Here is a 20,664-nt window from a genome sequence, read left to right as displayed (position 1 = left end):
AGGGTGCACTTATGATTTTCATGATTATTTGTGTGAACACAACTTTTTTCCTTTTTTGATTTAATATATTATGTCAGTATCACGCTATAGTCTTTGTATTTTTTTCTGATTAAACCCTATGTGGACCCGTTCTGCTGTATGAGTGCGACGGATCCTACCCATTTTGGAGCGCTCTTAAAGGCCTGGGCTGGGTTTAAGCCATCTGTCTGATTTGGCTTACGTTCTGGTAAGCATTTCACCACACAGTTATCTTCCATATATTCCCCACCTCATCACATGGAAAAGTTTACTGTTTTGTTCTGGACTACAATTGAACTTTATCTCACCGACTATTAATTGGACTTTACTCATTATTTTAGCGCGGTTTACTGTTCTATACATATGTATATGGATCCCTCTAAATGCGTCCCCCAGACAAGCATGACACTTATAGACTACACTTACAATTGGGACCATACACATTGTACACCTCCACATACCAGTATGGGCCTGCTGCCTATGTGCACTGTCCTTACAGCGCACATAGATCCAGCTCTCTATATAACCAGTATCTGTTCGGATCAGCCTCCTCTGAGGAAAGGCTGCCGTACAGACGAATCACCGGCCTTTGGAACGCAAAATCACGCCCACTCACCAGTCGGCGTGCATTCCAGCATAACGCCCACCCTCCTCCCATGTCAGCTACGAGATATCTCAAGCCCGCCCTCGGTCCCGCCCCCTGTCAGCTCTTAACCACTTCAATACCTAGCTATAGTAAAATGACGTCCCCTACTTTTAGGTGGGATATCTGAATGATGCCTGCAGCTAGATGCATCATTTAGATATCATTCTTTGCAGCCGGCGATTCTGTGCACGATAAGAATGATCATAGTGGCAGTTACGCCACTTGATCGTTCTTATAGGCGACTGGAGGAGATATCCCCCCTCCCGCCGCCATCTGGTGCTTCTCCGGGCTCTCCTGTGCCATCGGGGGCCCGGAGAGAGAATCGTCCGGCGCCGGATGAGGATAGAGATGACTGGTGACCGGATGGTCACCAGTCATCTCTAGGACCGTCGGAGGCCTGGGCGCGACATTGTGACGTCACGCCCGGGTACCCGGAAATAAACAAAGCCGCGATCGCGGCTGTCAGCATGAGATCGGTGATTTTTTTTTTCCCGATCTCATGCTTTCCAGCCTGGAGGAGAGATGTGGGGTCTTACTGACCCCACATCTCTCCATAAAGAGGACCTGTCACATAGATTCCTATTACAAGGGATGTTTACATTCCTTGTAATAGGAATAAAAGTGATAAAAAAAAATGTAAAAAAAAAGTGTAAAAATTAAGTAAAAAAAAAAAAAAAAAAAATTAAAATTAAAAAACGCCCCTGTCCCCAGTAGCTCGCACTCAGAAGCGAACACACACGTAAGTCCCGCCCACATATGTAAACAACGCTCAAACCACACACATGAGGTATCGACGCGTGCGCTAGAGCGTGTGCAACCATTCTAGCACTAGACCTCCTCTGTAACTCTAAACTGGTAACCTGTAAAAAATTTTAAAGAGTCACCTATGGAGATTTTTAAGTAATGAAGTTTGGCGCCATTCCATGATTATGCGCAATTTTAAAGCGTGACATGTTAGGTATCTATTTACTCGGCATAACAGCATGATCATGAGCATGATCATTTTCTGCCACATGCTGTTCATACTAGTCACTCTAAGCATTACCAATAGTATTTAACCACCTATCTAATAAGGCTTCTGCATGGTCTTACTACCATCAATATGTCATTTTTTATATTTTTTTACAATTGTAATGGTTATGTTTGCATATTTCAATATGTTATCATTATACTACCTTTTATTGTATTATTTCATTTTTATTGTACTATTTTATAATATTTTAATACACTGGTTATCTCCTTCACTACTACTATTACTTGAAACAAGAATATATGAAATTATTTTGTATCATATTATTTTGAATCTATTGATCCCACACGTCTCCAATCTGTTTTGTGTAACACACATCTACCATGCGCTCTGCATCACACATATATGATTTTTAGCTATTTTCTATTTAGAGCACTCTGATGTGGACTTACATGGAGATAAGGAGAACTATCCTTCACATGATATGTCTCCTCACTAGCCACTCCTTCCCATGTGCATACGTGTTGGTCCATTTGTTTATACAGACTGTGTTCCTTCTCTCAAAGCTCTGATGAAGAGGTTATCCTCGAAACGCATCAGCCTATTCTTTACTTGCCCTTGTTTGGGCATGTCCCACTTGTAATTCTACAAGTGCATATTTTGTAACCCTATTTTATGAAACGTAGTATGTTTTTATTTCCTGCATGTATGTATTCCATTGCTCATGAATAAAATGTATGATTTGATGCAAGTGTTTGATCACGAGCCTTCCATCCATCCTTCCCACACTAACTTCCTGTTTGAAATTGTGAGCCATTTCTGGCTGAAAGGAGGTGTAAAATAACAAGCAGTTTCTGTTCAACCTGTTTATAGCATTATAGAGCTATAGGTCAGCCAATATCCTCTCTACTTGTATATCTCCCCACATTTTATATGCACTTCTGATGGCGTAACTTGTGTTTTAGGTTTATCAGTCTTTTAACAATGGACTATAAAAAAAAAAAAGTGCTCAACTTTGAGAAAACATTTCAAATAAATAAAACCAACATTGTTTGAACAAATCAAGACACATCTTTGGAAACAGTGGGCATTTGGTCATGATCCATTCTCTTCTGCTCCTTTTCCAACACTTTCATCACTAGCAAGAGGTTTTGATGACTCCTCTGTCACAGAGAACTCCGAAAATCCCTCTTTTATGTCCACACAATTTTGGAGACCAGCACTGTCTAAGCTTCCATCTGCAGAGTCTTGTGATTCGTCTAAGCTTCCGGCTGATAAAACCTCAGATCCCAACTGGTCAGCGAGTCCTGGACTGGACAATGGAGGTTCAAAGTTATCAAGAGGTGGTGCCACATCTGCAGCACTGTGTCCTTTAACTGAATTTATAAGGTGGTTATCTTCCAGCTCAGCTGTTGCCAGTTCCTCAGTTAGTTCAATTATCTCATTCCCTCTCTTCTCCAGTTCGTCTTTCTCTGAGCATAAAAGAGGGATTAAAGGATGAAGATACATGTTTTCATAAGTATTACCAAGCGGGTCTTGGGAGTTTTCCAGTGGTTGTGTGGTCTCTTTGTTGGTTTGCATGTGCAAATCACTACAGCGGATGTCAACACTTTGTTGCCTGTGTGCTAGAGAAATAAGAAGGTAATATGAATAAACAAGGCACTTTAGACATCAAACAAGATGAAAACATTAATTTAATTCTCTGTGAGTGTATTCAATTTTTCCTAGTATTTACCTCAGTTTTTTTTTAATAATGTTCCAACCCCATAGTATCAATTTCTCCTTTGACTTATATTAACTATGAAGCATCATCAGCTGAACACCTATCTCAAAGAACATGTCTGAAAATTTGGGATGTGCATCATTTTGTAAGGCTGAGCTGTAGATTAAGGCCCTGAGCCCCTGTGCATGCAATCTATGCATTTTAGCATGGCCTGGAAGCACAGCTGCAGCATTGTGCCCTGCTGTGGTACTCTTGTTTGGGCTGTGCATGTTCACGGACAAATGCCCAAAACACAGAATACTTGCAGGCAGCAGTGCTGGAGGCTACACCTGGGACTCTGGGCACACTAAAACGTCAGCTTTGGACACACAGGGGCTACATACCCTGTGTGCAAGGGGCACAAGCGGTAACAGTAAAGGAGAGATGTGTAAGGTTATTGTAAGGTTTATCAAAGGTGGGTGTACACATCCAAAGAGATGTCTGTGGCATAAGGTTTTAAAACACAAACAGCAGTCATGAATTCTGCTGCCATCCAATCTAAGTTTCCAGGTCCTCTCATTTCTCTCTGTGTCAAAAAAAAAAAAAAAGAAGGAGGAAATATATTAATATTTTTTTTCCCTTTATTTTGCCAGAATGAATGACCCCTTTCATCTCGCTTTTATAAATGAAAAAAAAAACTAAAAAAAATACTAAGGCAAGAAGTACATGTAAGACAGTCACTTACGTCTAGATAGATGCTATTTATCTTTTTTAAATTATTTTATTTTGTTGGCGAAAGGGAGGTGAAGAGGGGATCCAGTAGAACTAGGTCTTTCAATATCGTTCCTCCTGGCGACGTAGAAATATCATGAGTTTTTCCATTGTACTAATGTCATTTACCACTTTGATTCATTGCCTGACCGAAGGAGTCTGCAGATTTCAAATAGAGCGGATACATGACAGAGCAACGTTTAAGTAGAGCACCAAAGATTTCCGGAACCTCTGTTTTGAGAGTGTATCAAGGTGTAGGAGACATGCAGCCGGGTCATTTTCAAAAGACAGATCTGCGAGATCTCAGATTACATTGCGCACCTTAGTCCAGAAGGGGCAGATCTTCAAACAGGTCCACAATATGTGAAACATTATACCATCTGAGAGTCTCCACATCTCCAGCAAATTGGGGAGGAGTCAGGGGAACATTTGCTAGCCGGGTCAGAACCCTGTACCACCTGGTTAGAAATTTTATAACCAGACTCCTGGAGTCTGAAAGATAAGGAAGACTTGTCAAAAAAAAAAAAAAAATTGTCTCTTTGATCTTGAATAAGTAAATTGCCATTGGAGGTCTTTTTCCCATGCCTTCAGGAAAGAGGGCACATAACCCTTTGGGGACTACAAGTGCTGCATAAGTCATCAATAGGCTGTGTTGGAGTGGGGATTAGATGGGATGGATCCTTGCAGCTTTATTCAAAAGACGACAGTCAAGAAGGTCCCATCCTCTTTGGCAAAAGTGAGAGGAGAAAATATTTAAGCTGGAGTGCCTGCCATCTAGGTAGGGGAGGGTTCATCATCGACTGGACGTACAAAAAAACCCTAGCAACTAATGCAAGGACTTTACCGGTACCATTAAGATAAAATGTCAAATAATTTTATTATTACAAAATTAAAAACATGTATATGACAATTGTTACAACAACATATGTACATAAAAGAGGAGAGAATATACAAATGATGCTCTTAACTATTCCTCCTCAATCCTATTGCAGCAATTCTTGTAATAAAATTCTTTGACAGTGGTGTTTATTTACCAAATCTGGAGAGTGCAAAATCAGGGTCACTTCTGCATAGAAACCAATCAGCTTCCAGGTTTTATTGCCAAAGCTTGATTGAACAGGCTGAGATTAGAAGCCGATTGGCTACCATGCACAGCTGCACCAGATTCTGAGTGCACTAGTTTTAGTAAATCAACCCAATTGTATCTTAATGGTATTGTTAAAGTCCTTGAGTTAGTTGCTAGGATTTGTTGTATATGATATGGATGAAGTACCGGGAAATTTGTGCCACCTATCAGAGGGTTGCCCTTAGTGGTCCCTCCTCCCATGTTCTTGTTTTTTTTAATAGACTGGATGTTCATGACTGGTTTACAGACATCCCCCTCACAAAAGTGCATCAGCTGGAAAGTGCTGGAAGTTACAAAAGAGGTACATTTGGGGTCTTGGGAGCCCGGCTGAAATGAGGATTGCCTATTGTTGGAACCAGGGGTGAGTTAGGCAATACATGAAGTATTGAATACTTTAATTGAAGCGAGACCTAAAAGGGTATTTCTGATTAGTGGGTGGTCTCTGACAGATGGAGGAAATGGTCCAGGCAATCATGGGAGACCTTGAAGAGGTATAGGGGACAATGATTGTCCCTGGGCAACCCAGCTCTTGGTCATAGTATGTTTCCACCAATCAAGAATTCTCGCTATAGCTTGAGGATAGCGAACAGGATCCAGAAAGCCCATACCCTCAGAAGAGTTTGGGGAAACAAAATGTTTCCACCTTTATTCTAGGTGCACTAACTGCCCAGAGATATTTGAAAGTTCCCATCTGAGTGCAAGAAGGACAGGGGGATGTATATCGGCAAGGTTTGCCGTAAGTAGCGCAAACGGGGAACATCATTCGTTTTTAGGATGCTGTTTATCTAATTCTTACGTCCTACTTTCCAAAGAACAATAGTAATTTAGTTGTAAACAAAATGCTCTAAAAGACGAGTGAAAGAAACTGATGTGCATTTGGTTCTTTTAAGGCCTGCTCTAGTTCTGTGATCTAATGATGTATCTTATTTCACAGTAGCAACACTAAAACGTTAGGCCCTGGGTCAACAAAGTCAGCATCCTAGCACACAACTGCTGTGTAAAAGGACCACACATTCTTTCACAATGTATCCTTTTTAAATCCCAATAGGTAACATACATAAATGTATGTGTGTTGTATAATCGTGCAAGGATAAACACAATCCCTGAAAAACATTTCAAAATGACAGGTCCACCCTAAGATGACAACTATAATAAATAGCTCAGTGCATGAGTTAGGTTTCAGCCTTACCTTCATAGGTCAGAGGTTTGTGACAAGGCACCTCAGTAAATGTGATCATTGGTGACTTTGGATGCTGTGGGTTCGTTATTGATGACTCGTTTAGTGAGATGGTGTCCCGTCCCCCTGCCAAAATGACAAACATCTATTTATCACCAAAAAGATAAAATTGACATCTCTGCCTCTGAACAGGGCAATTAAGTCATAACACTGTTCTTTCAAACATTCCGATTTGTTAGTAGATGCATCCAGTGTGGAACATGCACAGCTGTCAAATCAAATTCATATTTTGAAGCCTGCATGCTACACTGTTGAATAGTGCGGCTTCTTGTGTTCGCTAAAAGCGGCATGCTTTGACACGGCTACATGATCTTTAGTCAAAATAGTGCTACTTCTGATAATGTCTAGACTCCCATTCTGCTTGTTCTAGATCAGCAACTCCTCAGAGATCAGGATAACAGCCTTGGAGCCTGTTGTAGAAGCTTCCATAATTCTGTTCTTACAGGTCCCCTTTAAATATTGAGTGCCAATATTTCCCTTACTGGGAAACTTCAAATTATATGACTGGGCATGCTGCTAAGCCAGCTGGAGGCTACTCTCTTAATAATGAGAACAAAACAAAAGAAATTACAATTTAATACACTTAGAGAGGACAAATAAAGAACAAAAGGAAGGTAGAGTGAACTAAAGGTCACAGATGATTTCTAGATCGTGATACAGCAAAGAACGTAACTATCAAAAATGCACAAAGATAGTAGGTGAGCTGGGAGATGCAGGAGCAATCTGATTATTGAAAGATTTTGTATACTTTGAGTGAGTGTGTACGAGTTATGGGGGGTATCAATGTCAACAGTTTAACATGACAAGTTCATATGCATATAAAAAGACTCCTAAAGGAAACCTACAGGTTTGGAAGGGGCTGAAATGGCTAGTTCCCTGGATCTCATTTAGATTCAGCAGGAATTTTCCAACAGGGCGGTTGAAACAGTTGATTGGTAGATTGACTTTGGTTCAACCACAGTGGCCATAGGTGGATCGAAATTCAGTCGGTCCCCACTGATCCAACACATCTCGATCCATGTATGGCCAGCTTTAGGGTGTCTGCGTTCTGGATGATGTAGTAAAGCACACACCTTTGGACAGCAGCACTGACAGTCTGGCAGATTTAGATGGACTTAATTAACAAATGAAAGCTGAACTCAAGATAAAACCGGTCAGACGGTTCAAATCTCAGCCCATTCCTGCTGAACATTGTGTGTACAACAAGCCTGCCGGATTTTACATGTGATTATTGCAAGTGACTGTTATAGCCAGTGGCAATAATCATGGTCTTCTCCTGGCGGGGACGGCTCTCTCCACCCCCCCTGCTGGGAGAACACAACGGGTCTGCAGGAAGGATTTCCTGCATCAACACAGTCTGTGTGGATGGGGAGATTGAGCATATTTATTTTGTTGCAGGAAGAAAGTCGCTCCATCTGTGGCCAGCTTAAGACGTTATAGGATTCGATAATTGGATAAAACCTGACCATTGTAAGCAACCCTGTCAGTGCTAAATGGTTTGTCTCAACCCTTTAACTGTTACTTTGTCTGGATAGCTTAGTCTGTTAAAGTTTAAGCTGAAAAACTGATTTACTGGTATGATCACCAGGTGAAAAATGGGATTTTTGTACTCACCGTAAAATCCATTTCTCTGAGTTCATCGACGGACACAGCCCTTCCTTAACTTTGACCATTGGGTTATATCGCCTCTGCAGGAGTAGGACTAGGCAGAACAAAAAAAACACCTGGCTACGCCCATGGAGTGTCCTCAGTATATAACCCCCTCCCTGCTCTAGGTATTCAGTTTAGTAGCAAGCAGTAATAGAAGTATCAAAAACTCCATAGAGGGGTGGGTGCTGTGTTCGTCGATGAACTCAGAGAAATGGATTTTACGGGGAGTACAAAAATCCCATTTTCTCTTTCGTTCATTGACAGACACAGCCGTTCCTTAATTTCGACCATTGGGACGTCCAAAAACAGTGCCAAAGAAAAATGAGGGGTGGGCAAAATAACCCAAGGCTAACCACAAGAGCCCTAACCAGGACACAGGAGCCCCATCTGATATAAAAAATATTTAAAGAAAAAACACCCCTTATGAGGTAACCCCCCTCCTAAACAGCAGCCTGCAAAACCTTGCGGCCAAAAGAAGCACACACAGATGCCAAAATATCTACTTTATAGAATTTAGTGAAGGTATGTAATGACGACCAAGTGGCTGCCTTGCAAACCTGTGATATTGACGCTTGATGACCCAAGGCCCAAGAATTACTAAGCGCCCGAGTAGAATGCGTTGTGACAGGGAAAGGAGGAACCCGACCCTTAATAGAATATGGCCTGAGTCACAGCCTGTCTTGGGATACAAGGATGGCAACACAATGTCCTCATTCAAATGGAAGTCGGAGACAACCATGATGGACAGGGACAAAAATGAGGGACAGGGACGAAGAACCACTTTATCCCTATGGAGTACTAAATAGGGACTACGACAGGATGATGCAGCCAACTCTGAAACCCTGCAGGCCGAGGTAATAGCCACCAGGAATCTCCCGAATATTCTCGAATGGAGTTTTCTGGAGAGCCGATAGCACCAAGTTTAAATCCCATGGCGGCAAAAGAGACCGTACAGGCGGAGCCACATGCCGGACTCCTTGAATGAAGGTACGAACTAAACTGTGAGTGGCTAGGGGTCGCTGAAAGAAGACTGCTAAGGCAGACACCTGGCCCTTGATGGTGCTCAACTTCTGCTCAACGCCCAATAGAAGAAAAGATAAGATCCGAGCCACAGAAAAGGATCGAGGATGAACGCCAATCGACTCACACCAAGAAATGTACGCTTACCACGTACGATGGTATATCTTACTAAAAGTAGACTTCCTCGCCTTCACCATAGTAGGGATCACTGATCCCGACAGACCTCTATCTCTCAGTACCTGGCTTTCAATGGCTAAGCCATTAATACCAGTTACTGTAAAGCAGGATGGAAGCTCAGCCCTCAGTACAACTGGTCCTCTTTTAGAGGTAGCTTCCAAGGGACGTGTACGGCCACTGGAAGGCTTATGCCCTCGGCCCTTTGTAGGCCCTGCAGAAGAGGAGAGCGTTAGCCCCGCAGTGACACTAGGACAACTGCGCCGTCTACCAGAGGAATTCGCGAGATTGCCACGGGCCTCAGTTAAATCCCATTGAACTGAACCTCCTGAAGGGGCCGACATTTGAGAAGAAAAACTACTGACCTGGTCAGCATTCACTCCAGAGTCAGACCCGGGTAGCCCAATTTCCTGGACAGGGCTAGAGGGGACCTTGGGTAGTTCGGATGTCACCCGAACCTTTACAGGAATTATACCCACACAAGAAGACACAGGGCCCCCCAAAGTGGACAAATTCTGTCCCCCTTCTTTGGTACCCCCAAAAGGTTCAATTAGTGGACCCCCTTGACGATCACGAAGGAGGTCCATGAATCTGGAAACCAGCGACGATGTCCCCCCACCCCAGCAATGGGTGAGGGTAGACCTTCATGCTGAAGGAGTCTTGTCCGTGGATCCGGAGAAGCCTGCTCTAGGCTTACCAGACCAAGATTGCTTGGAACTTCCCGGGAAAGACTTGGAGAGATCTGTTTCCTTTATCTGCCGTCCCGGGAGCCCGGAAGAATTTCTTATGGGCTGAGAAGGAAGGTCCCCATCTGCGATGAGGCTCCTTGCCTTTCCTTGATTGAAGCAGGAAGGTACTCTTTCCCCCCTGTGACACCCTTAATGATATCATCCAGGGTAGCCCCAAACAGGCGGTCGCCTTAAAAGGGCAGATCAATGAGAGCTTTTTTTAGAGGCTTGGTCTGCCAACCAATTCTTAAGCCACAGCACACGTCTAATCACCACAGCTGAAACAGAAAGCTTGGACAGCACAAGAGCTGCATCACAAATATACTGTAGCCCATGGACCAACTGGTCCACTAAATCAACATAAGCAGCGGGAACCTGCTCACTACCCAGATCCTGGCGCAAAAGCTTGGCCCATTCAGTTAGGGTCTGCAACACCAGGGCTAAGGCCAAGACTGGATGCAATGCCGACCCAGCCTAATAGGTAAACCTATCAAAATAAGGCAGATAAGGGAACACCCTAGTTGTGCGAGGTGACTTATGCGTACCAAAGGACACAGCTACGTCTGTGGCCCTGTCGGCCGCATCCCCCATCTTTAGAGTCTCCCGCACCGCAGTAACAAGTGCGTCCACCATTGCTTTTTCACTCGCTGCTGAGACCGCCATGTCCCCGGTGGCATCAGGCTCAGAATCAGATGAGACAGACTGAGCAGGGGAAGGCGGGGGATGCTTCCTCCTGGGTCTTTGTCCACAAGCTATTACCACTTGGGATACTAATGACTCAAGGACCGTCGTCAGCGCAACCATAGGAAGCTGGGGATCCGAGGGACCTGCCACCTCCAAGAGGGGATCAGCGGGTGAGATGTGACCCTGAGGCTCCATAAGGAAGAAGACCCAATAGTACAAAGGAACTTTGGCACCACTAAGGGACACCCCAATGGCCAGGGTACCTATCAGCAGAGAGGGAGATGCACAAGGACTCACGCTACCAAACGGAGGACAATTCAAACCCAACAACACCAATGTCGGCGTCCATTTCATATATCCCAGGACAGGAAGAGATGCAAAGGGGAGGAAGAGGAGGAGCTCTGGCATCTCCACGAGGTTCTGGCCGTCTCTAGCGTCTAGACTAACGAAAAATGGCCGCCGTGACCTCATCGGCTACACAAACATGGCCGCCAGCCAGAGACCAGCCAGACCAAGAGAAAATAGCCCCACCAGGCAGGTTGAACATTTAAGGGGACACCGCTGTGCCCTCTGCACTGGGACCCTCAAATTGCACACTACACACACAGCAGGGCATGCACCTAGGGGTCTCCGCTGTACCCTCTGCACTGGAACACCCCCCCCCATACCGCCAGTGCAGGACACACACCACCCAGATAGTAAATGGCAGGGGAGACCCCCAGGGGTCTCTGCTGCCTTCCCTGGGACTCCCACCAATCTATGGGGGGAGGAGGAAGCCCAGTTTAACCAGGGAACTTTAGGATGGGAGGAGGAATCCTGCAGGCAAGTCCGACCATCCCTGGTGGGTACCCGCGTCCACCCCAAACCGCACAAAGGGGGAACTGTACTTACCAATCCATGGTGCAGGTGACCCTTCAGACAGAACTCCTCGCCACCGAAGTGGGGGCTGTCGGCCAAGGGACCGCTGGAACTCGGACCAGCGCACGTTTGTGTGCGACCCTGCAAGACGTTTAACTCGCAGGCCAGCCTCCGTCCGTTGAGGCTATGTTGTGGCCAACCTAGCGCGTAGCTGCGGTCTGCACGCGCTCACTGGCTGGACTGGGGAGAACTCCCAGGAGAAAATGCATGGAAAAAAGACAAAAAGTTAAATTTGCTAGGACCAAAAGATCCTAGCAAGGAGCTAGGTCCTTACTCCTGACTAGACAGAAAAAAAACTGAATACCTAGAGCAGGGAGGGGGTTATATACTGAGGACAGTCCATGGGCGTAGCCAGGTGTTTTTTTTGTTCTGCCTAGTCCTACTCCTGCAGAGGCCATATAACCCAATGGTCAAAATTAAGGAAGGGCTGTGTCAATGAACGAAAGAGAAACATAATTCTACTTTAATGAATAGTTTTTGGGTTTAACACCACTTTAAAACACATCTCTAGCTACATGATTCAAGCAGTTAGACACCACCATGGTTTCTTTTTGACAAAATGTTTCAAACATATGTAAGCACCCCCCCCAAGTCAGTGCTATATGGTTTATTCCAACCTCTCTCACAGTCACTTTTGCTGAACAGTCTGGCCTGTTTAAGGAAGTGGAAAAAAAATGCCACAAGGAAAACCAAAAATGCTGTTTGATATTGACAGACTGCATCATATGCATACATTTTTTAATTCTCCCCGTAGTACTACTTTAATAATCAGAAGTAAATATATAATGTAAAAGGTATGGCTGAAAAAGAAAAAATGCGCTTTTATTAGACATCCCTACTTGTCTTAGTGGTCTCTGTTAGCCTTTTTATGCTAGGGATTGTATTGATGCCATAAATCATATGTATCTCGTTAATATTTGTACTTTCCAAGACTATAAAAAAAAAAAAAAAAAAAAAAAAAAAAAGCATTTGCTTTTACAGGTCAAATCTTTAAAAAAAACCAAAAAAACACCACATTAGGGTTTTATTGGTTTTCAACAAGGAAAACATACAGAGGACTGACATGCTTTAGACCCCTTTCACACTGAAGACAGCCCTGCGCTCGTTTTAGCGGTGATTTACCGGCGTTGTGCGAACGGGATGCTTTAACCCCAAAGAAGGGGTTAAAAGGGGAGTTAAAAGCACCCAAAAAGCACTGCTGCTGAAGCGCCTGGCAACACTGCCCATTGATTTCAATGTATACACCGCTCCTGCACCACCCTAAAGATGCTGCTTGCAGGACTTTTTTTTCTGTCCTGCAAGCGCACCGCCCCAGTGTAAAAGCACTTGAGCTTAAACACTGGGGAGGCAGTTTACAGGCACTATTTTTAGCGCTAAAACGCCTGTAAAGTGCCTTCAGTGTGAAAGGGGTCATACAATCGCATAATCTGGTATAGAAACAGACCTTGTGTGACTACAAAATACCCATAAGTATAAAACTAATGCTTCGGAGTCATGTCATTACAAAAAACATCAGAATAGGTCAGCCAGTCCAAATCAGTACAGAAGTACTTGAAAAGGTAAAACATACCATAGGAACCAAACAGAAAATAAAAGTAAAACGAGGATTATCAAACATCAAATATCATGGATCAGGTCAAATCTATTTTTTATAATTCTCTAATCAAGACCTAATCAATATCTCTGAGGCAGCATGGGGTGTGCTTAAATGATATACATTTTAAAATACTGTAAAATTCAACATCTCTTTCACTGAATGTGTTCAAAGTTTGGAAGAATTGCTTATAGTACTGTGTACAGAAAAGCATGCATAGTTAATGAAAATTCACAAAACCCTGTCTAGCAGTAACATATTATTGCACATAATGCAGAGAAATGCTCCTAAATTAAGACATTAGTAACAATACAACAGTAGCTAAAGAAAATGCTAAAATTGCTTAAACCAAGAACTGTTTGTTCCCAAATAAAACTGGATTAAATTTTACTTTTTTATGTAAGAGGGGAATTCCCACATTTTCCTGTCTTGCGTTTATGCTGGAAGACTGAGCTGTTATCCCCTCCAAATGCCAATTTGGAAATTCCCTTTAAAAGCACAAGTCATCATGAGAATGAACTGATCACAAGGCAGCCAGACTGTATTTACTTGTATGCTCAGAGCAGAAAAGACAGCCCTTTCTCCTACCTAAGCCTCGGATACCCAAAAACCATTATAAAACAGTGTTGTCAGAATTACACGAAAGAACATTAAAACAGAACAAAACTTCTCAAAACAGTTACATTTAAGTGATGTGTGTTAGCTTTGAGAATTAGGATTAAATCTAAAGGCTCAAAGTTTTATACCTTCATGTATTCTATGCATGAAGGTAAACAACCTTTTCTGTAGAGCAGCCCCCCAGCCCCTCCTAATACTTACCTGAGCCCCATCGCGATCCATCAATTTGCACGAGAGCCTCGGCTCTCCAGGGACTCTCCCTCCTAACTGACTAAGACAGCAGGAGCCATTGGCTCCCGTTGTAGCTCCCGTTGTGGTCGATCACAGCCAAGAAGAAAGAGAGAGCAGGGCCGAATATCGGCTATGTGTGTGAATGGACACGCAGAGCAGCGACACAGGAGCGAGACTCCCTAGGTGTCCCCGTTGCAAGCGGTTTGCTCTAGGGCAACTTGGCAGGAGGGAGGGGCCAGGAGCACCATTAGGGGACCCGAGAAGAGGAGGATCTGGGCTGCTCTGTGCAAAACTGCTGCACAGAGCAGGCCAGTATCACGTTTGTTATTTTTATTTTTTAATTTTTTAATGCCTTTAATATTACTTTAATTAACTACTTCAACCCCCGAAGGTTTTACCCATTTCCTGACCAAGCCATTTTTTTGTGATACGGCACTGCATTGTTTTAACTGACAATTGCACGGTCGTGCAACGCTCTACCCAAAAAAAATTGATGTCCTTTTTTTCCTGCAAATAGAGCTTTCTTTAGGTGGTATTTGATCACCTCTGCAGTTTTTATTTTTTTGTGCTATAAACAAAAAAAGAGCATCAATTTTGAATAAAAAACAATATTCCTTACTTTCTGCTATATAACATTCCTAATAAAAAATAAACAAGAATCAAATTTCTTCATCAGTTTAGTATTCTGCTACATATTTTTGGTAAGAAAAAATCCCAATAAGCATTTGATTGGTTTACGCAAACGTTATTGCGCCTACAAAACTATGGGTTAAATTTATGGCATTTTTTTTTTTTTTTTTACTAGTATGGCGGCAATCAGCGATTTTTAGTGGGACTGCGACATGGTGGCAGAAAAATCTGACCCTAAGTGACACTTTTTAGGGACCAGTGAAACCAATACAGTGATCAGTACTAAAAAAATGCACTGATCCCTGTATAAATTACACTGGTAGGAAAGGGGTTAACACTAGGGGGCAATCAAGGGGTTAAGTGTGTGCCTAGGGTGTGCTTTCTAACTGTCAGAGATCATGTTTCAGCATAGCTGAAACAGAAGATCTCTTTTTCTCACTGACAGATAAGCGGTATGCCACCAGACCTGCTGATTGGCTCCGGCTTGTTGTTATACGTTGGCGAATTTATGTAGGATATTATATTATTATATATGTGTATACATATACACACACACACACAGTACCATATTGAAAAATTCTGGCCTGGTCAATATGGTACTGCATGGGTGTGTATGTATACACATATATTATAATATCCTACATAAATATAATGTGTCCAATCACAGTGGGAGCAGCGCTCCGGCAGAGCGCGCCCCCTACAGCAAGTGCACAAAATCACGTACAGGTACGTGATTTTGCGCAGCCGGGTCGCCTGGCCGCAGTATATGTACGGTTTGGCGGTCCAGAAGCGGTTAAAGAGTTAGGTCTAAGGTCTTTGAGCTGAAATAGATCTTGGGGGCCTTACACCTGGCCACTAAGCTGCAGTTTCTGCTCTGACAGCAAGAAGATACAAGTGAATAGCAACATGTTAATCCCCAAGAGGTTAAGGATGTACTATTACATATAACAACCTAAAGCAGAACGCGGGGCAAACATCTAGATACAAAGATGAAATACGTATAAAGAGAGCAGTTTTAGGCTGAATCAGAGGAGGCAGGAGCTGGAATATGTTACATGTTGCACCCTAAACGCAGGGTGAACTTGGCCTTTAAAAAGGAACCAGCCCCAAAAGACATGGTGGCTGCCATCACTGACCTCTTTTGTTAACACAAATTGACTGACTGTCATTCTTACCCTCATGCTTATAATCACGCAAGTGAGTAAACAGAAAAATAATTCAGATTCTTTTCTTTAGATTTGCATGCTTGTTCAGGATCTCTAAATCATAACAGATTAAAAGAAAGGGACTGCCAGTGAAACAGCATTTTAGATCATCGTTTGAAGCCCTAATATGTTCTTGTGATAATTCAAAGGGTTACATACTACAATAAAAAGATCAACAGAACTGGGGAGCAGATATAAAAAGAGAATGATATTCAAGTAAGCAATAAGGGCTGAAGAAGACTGCAGAGTATAATAACAAAAAAAACAGGGAAGAAAGACAGGGAACAAACTAGTAAAATATGAGAATAAGGGATCCCAAATCACCAGCTGTGAAAGTGGACCTATACTCAAATATTAGCATAGACAGCCTTGTCGGCATGGATAAATACAGAGTATTAGTGTTTCTCCTAACATACCAATCTTTTCTTACTGAGAAACTTTCATTACATCAGTGGGCATGTTGCTAAACCAGTTGGAGGCTGCTTTGTAAATAATATTAAAAACACACAAAACAGAAGTAATTAAATATACTTAAAACAAAGAAACTGGAAGTATGAATTGAAAGTAGAGCAAAAGAAAAGCCTTTGCTGCACTATTGATTCAACTTAGGTCACTGACCCTACTAACAGACCCTATAGATGTCAGTAGGGCTGGACAACCAAGAACAATTCAGCCACTGGAAGATTTTTGCAAATACACTTGAATTAGCAATGTACAATACTGAATGTAAAGTCGGCAATAGATGGTTGGAACCACATTTCGAACCATGTAGGGGCAAGGCTGAATGTACCCAAGTTGACTGATCAATTAATCCCATCGGATTTTACATACAATTATAGCTAGAGGTTTCTACAGCCGCTAGCAATAATCACTGTGGTCTCCCTGTGGAAACTGCTTCCCCAAACCACCAACCCCCCCACCGGAAGAACACAATGGCTCTGCGGGAGGGATTCCCCCATCAATGCTGACTGGTTGCAGGAAAGAAAAATGCTATTTCTATGGCTGGCCTAAATCTGTGTGTGGGGCGGGGAGTGACCCACGATAAATTCTTAGTCACCCACGCTCAGGCTAACAAGGTCCAATGAATTGGATGCCGCTGACTAGCAAGGGTGCCAGCTGGGCAAAGGTTCGTCCAGACCCAAAGCTCGCTGTAGAAGTAAGAAGAGATGAGCACATCCGCCTCACACCTCTCCTGGCCCAAGTGGTTAGCAGGTAAAAGCAGCCTCAGCTTGATTCATCAAAGCCATGCCCCCAACATGTTTCGCCCCACCCCCATGTTGGGGTATGGCTTGGATGAATTGAGCTGGGGCTGCTTTTATCTGCCAACCACTCGGCCAGGTGAGGAGTTTGGGGATGGGAGGACTAAAATACCTACCTTTCTCATATAGGATGTCAGTCCAAGTTTCCTAAACACACCGTGCAAGGCCTAGGAACCTGATTGTGAGAGGCAGGAACACAGTTTAGACTGGCTGATCTTTGTCTTTGGATTATGCTACCAACAAACCCTCAAGAATACATAGGGACTGCATTTAAGGTGCCCATGCCTTTGGTTGTCCATCACCGTGGTAAAGGCCAGTGGTGGAACTACCAGGGTCGCACTTGTGACTGGGCCCTGGCTTTCTGCCACTGTCAGGGGGGCCCCAGGGCTCTGAGCTGAAAGCGTCTCTCTCATACAGCTGCACGGATGGGAGAGGAAAGACGATCAGCTCCTGCTCCTCCTGCCCCTCTCCTCCTGTGTGCACTGCGGGAAGTGTGAAGCCCAGCAGCTCAATTTGATCATTCAGCTGCTGGGCTTCAAACTTACCCCAGTGCACACACAGGAGGGGACAGGCAGGAGGAGAAGGAGCAGATCGGCTATTTTTGCTCCCATCTATGCAGGCTCTGAGCTGTATGAGGGAGACGCTCTCAGCTCAGAGTCCTGCTGAGGAGGCACTGATAGGCAGCACTGAGAGTTGGCATTGATGAGCATTGATAGGTGGCACTGATAGGCAGCACTGGTGAGCACTGATAAGCAGAACTGATGGGCATTGACAGGTGGCATTGATGGGCACTGATGGGCTGCACTAATAATCAGTGTCCTGATTATTAGTTTAAACAGTGTGCTGACAGTCTTGTTGGTTAATGGCTTTCCTTTCCTCACCCAGACACAGCGTGGGAGGAAAGGATTGCTGATAACCAGCAAGTCTGTTTACAAGCGATCAGCTGATCACATGGTAAAGGGCAGCTGTGATTGTCCCTTTACCGTGATCAGCTGTGTCCTAAGGACACAGCAGTCGCAGAGATTGTTGGATGCATGTGCCATGGGGCATGCAGGAGGCAGGGCTCTGAATGGATGCCCTCCCCAGAACTGGAAGCCCGGGCCTCGGATGGAAGGGGGGCCCTTCATGGTTTCTTGCACCCGGGCCCTGAAGGTTCTAGTTACGTCTCTGGTAAAGGCTCAGCCATGTGTGGTTAATTAAAAGCATATTTTTGACTCCTATCTACTAGGGCTTTAGCCAGGTGATCCTGCTTCTAGAGTTTCCAGCTTCTACAGAGCCTCTGATTGGTGGTGGTTATCTATTAGGCATGATGGTTATCTATAAGGCGTGATTTACTAGGTTTACCTACCACAAGAGTTCACGACACATATTGGTTAGATTGAGTTAACTGTCAGCGCCTCACTACTCTCTAACTATTTAGGAATAGTCAAGGATAAGCTATTTAAGTGAAGGCGGCAGGCTTGCAATACATTTTTTTTACCCCACACACAGAGTGGTAGCGCGAGAGTAACATAACAATTGTGACTTTTTGCCCCTGCACTTTCTTAACCACCCTTTAATACAGCAAAAAGCTGTGATCTTAGTATGTACAGACTACTATTTCAGTACCCAAATATTTAACCAGCTGAGAATTAATCCTGCAATCCCAGTATATTGGAAGCTGGTTAGAATAAAATAAGTTGTAATGTCCAGTCTAAAATGGGAGTTGGGAGGTTGAATATGTTGTTAGCTTTCAAGACACTGATTCAGAAACAAACTTGAAGCTGGAGCATTCATTCTGTACACATTTATTTGACTAAAAAAGGGCTATCAGTTTTTACTTGACCAGCATCTTGCAGAATGTGTACCTAGCAGCTAACCAAAGAACTTCTTTATGAAAGAAGCTTCCCTTATTCTCATTGAAAGATTAAAACCCATTTTGGCCTCAAGCTGCCCCCCACCATTTCTCAGAATCAGGGTTTCCAAAACCTCTGCATACCACTATCATGCCTTTCCCATAATCCAAAATACAACATTTTTAAACTGACAAATATATGGTTAAAACACAAATCTGTGAACAGACAATTTCATAACAGCAAAAGCTTATGGCCCGTTTTGTACACTGTTATCCAATGCTTATCTTTATAGCATTATTATAGTTAGCACTGCTAAGTAACAAACCAATACTGGCTTCATCTCCAGGAGACTCCTCCACATCAGGGACAGTTTTTTTTCCCTAGAGATTAATCGGCCAGGGGTGCCTGCTGAGGATTCAATGTGTCCAGATCTGATATTGAACGTGGTGATGTTCATCGCCTGAATCAAAAAGCTACATACACCATCACAGGATGGTACTGTGGGTGCATACAGTAGTACAGTGCCACATCCCAATCATAGATTAATAGAAGTTGGAAATGGAAAAAAAGTTACTTTATGGGCACCACTGGTAGAAAACAAATTTTATAACAATTTATACAGTTTAAAAAAACACATTTAAAAACGGTGCTGTAGCATTCTACAGTGAAGAACTAATAGTAGCCATTGGTGTCAGGAGTAGGGATGAGCCCGATGTTCGAGACGAACGTGAGGGGACATTGATACATGTCCCCTGGGACAGGACCCAGGTCCCCAAACACTTTTTATGACAATAACTTGCATATAACCCTTTAAAATGAGCACTTTTTATTATTCATCTTCGTGTCCCATAGACTTTAATGGTGTTCAAACAAATTTTTTGCCTGTTCGCATGTTCTGCTGCGAACCGAACCGGGGGGTGTTCCGCTCATCCCTAGTCAGGAGTATAGGGCCAAAGTAGCCCAAATACATAGGACATGGTTAGAAAGGCAAGTACGTAACCATGGAGTAAGCTCATTCATCGCCTGTCTGTGGATAGTCTTACAGGACAGATCTACACCTGAATTCTGTTCTCCATGCATCTCCAATCAGGACAATGACCTTTTTGATTTGGCCACTGACGGCTTTTCTTCACGCATGGGCGTCGTAGGTGAACACACGCCCACATGTCTGCGTCATTCATTCACAGAGATCTGTGAATGAATGAACTACAACTACCGACAGCCTATGCAGCTGATGGCTTGTAGTTCTCAATGAACTGTTGAGCTCTCTAGTAATACTCACTGATTCCTTCTGTCATTGTGTAACTGCCGGATCGTACACTGCTTAGACTGACAGTCTACAGGAGCCGTGCATTGCAACCATGATCTGCTGATTGCTGGTGCAATGCTTTCAAGGCTCCTACAAAAAATAAAATAAAAGAAAGGAAATGCATATTTTTTTATCTGCAAAAAAAATGATATGTTTTTATTTTTTAAAACGGGTGAACTTATCCTTCAATATGTATGTAACCAATGACCATCTCTTATTTGCTTTCTTTTGGTCTGTTAAATATACCAGTCAAAGAAATTTGTTATTTCTGTTCAATTTGTGCTATTATTTTACCAAGCTTTATCAAATCAGGAGCAAGCAACCTAGGGTGAAAACACT

The 20,664-nt window shown here is 43.3% G+C and overlaps 1 protein-coding gene across 4 annotated transcripts in view; it reads right to left on the bottom strand.

Moving 5' to 3' along the window:
• Positions 1–211: 211 nt before the first annotated feature.
• CCDC149 (coiled-coil domain containing 149) overlaps positions 212–20,664 on the bottom strand; it is a 139,914-nt gene continuing 119,461 nt past the window's right edge. For 3 of the 4 annotated variants that reach the window (XM_073609236.1, XM_073609253.1, XM_073609245.1), the window contains exons 12-13: positions 6,423–6,536; positions 212–3,259 (exon numbers count right to left, since the gene is read on the bottom strand). In XM_073609236.1, coding sequence (XP_073465337.1) covers positions 2,730–3,259; positions 6,423–6,536 — 644 coding nt within the window. In that variant the 3' untranslated portion in view covers positions 212–2,729. The remainder of the gene's footprint in view (positions 3,260–6,422; positions 6,537–20,664) is intronic. The other variant, XM_073609262.1, reaches the window with a different exon arrangement.

This window comes from Aquarana catesbeiana, linkage group LG01 (assembly GCF_042186555.1).
Source record: "Aquarana catesbeiana isolate 2022-GZ linkage group LG01, ASM4218655v1, whole genome shotgun sequence".
In the NCBI taxonomy this organism is placed as follows: domain Eukaryota; kingdom Metazoa; phylum Chordata; class Amphibia; order Anura; family Ranidae; genus Aquarana; species Aquarana catesbeiana.
Note: the sequence above shows the minus strand (reverse complement) of the source record. Positions and strands in the feature narration are given on the sequence as shown.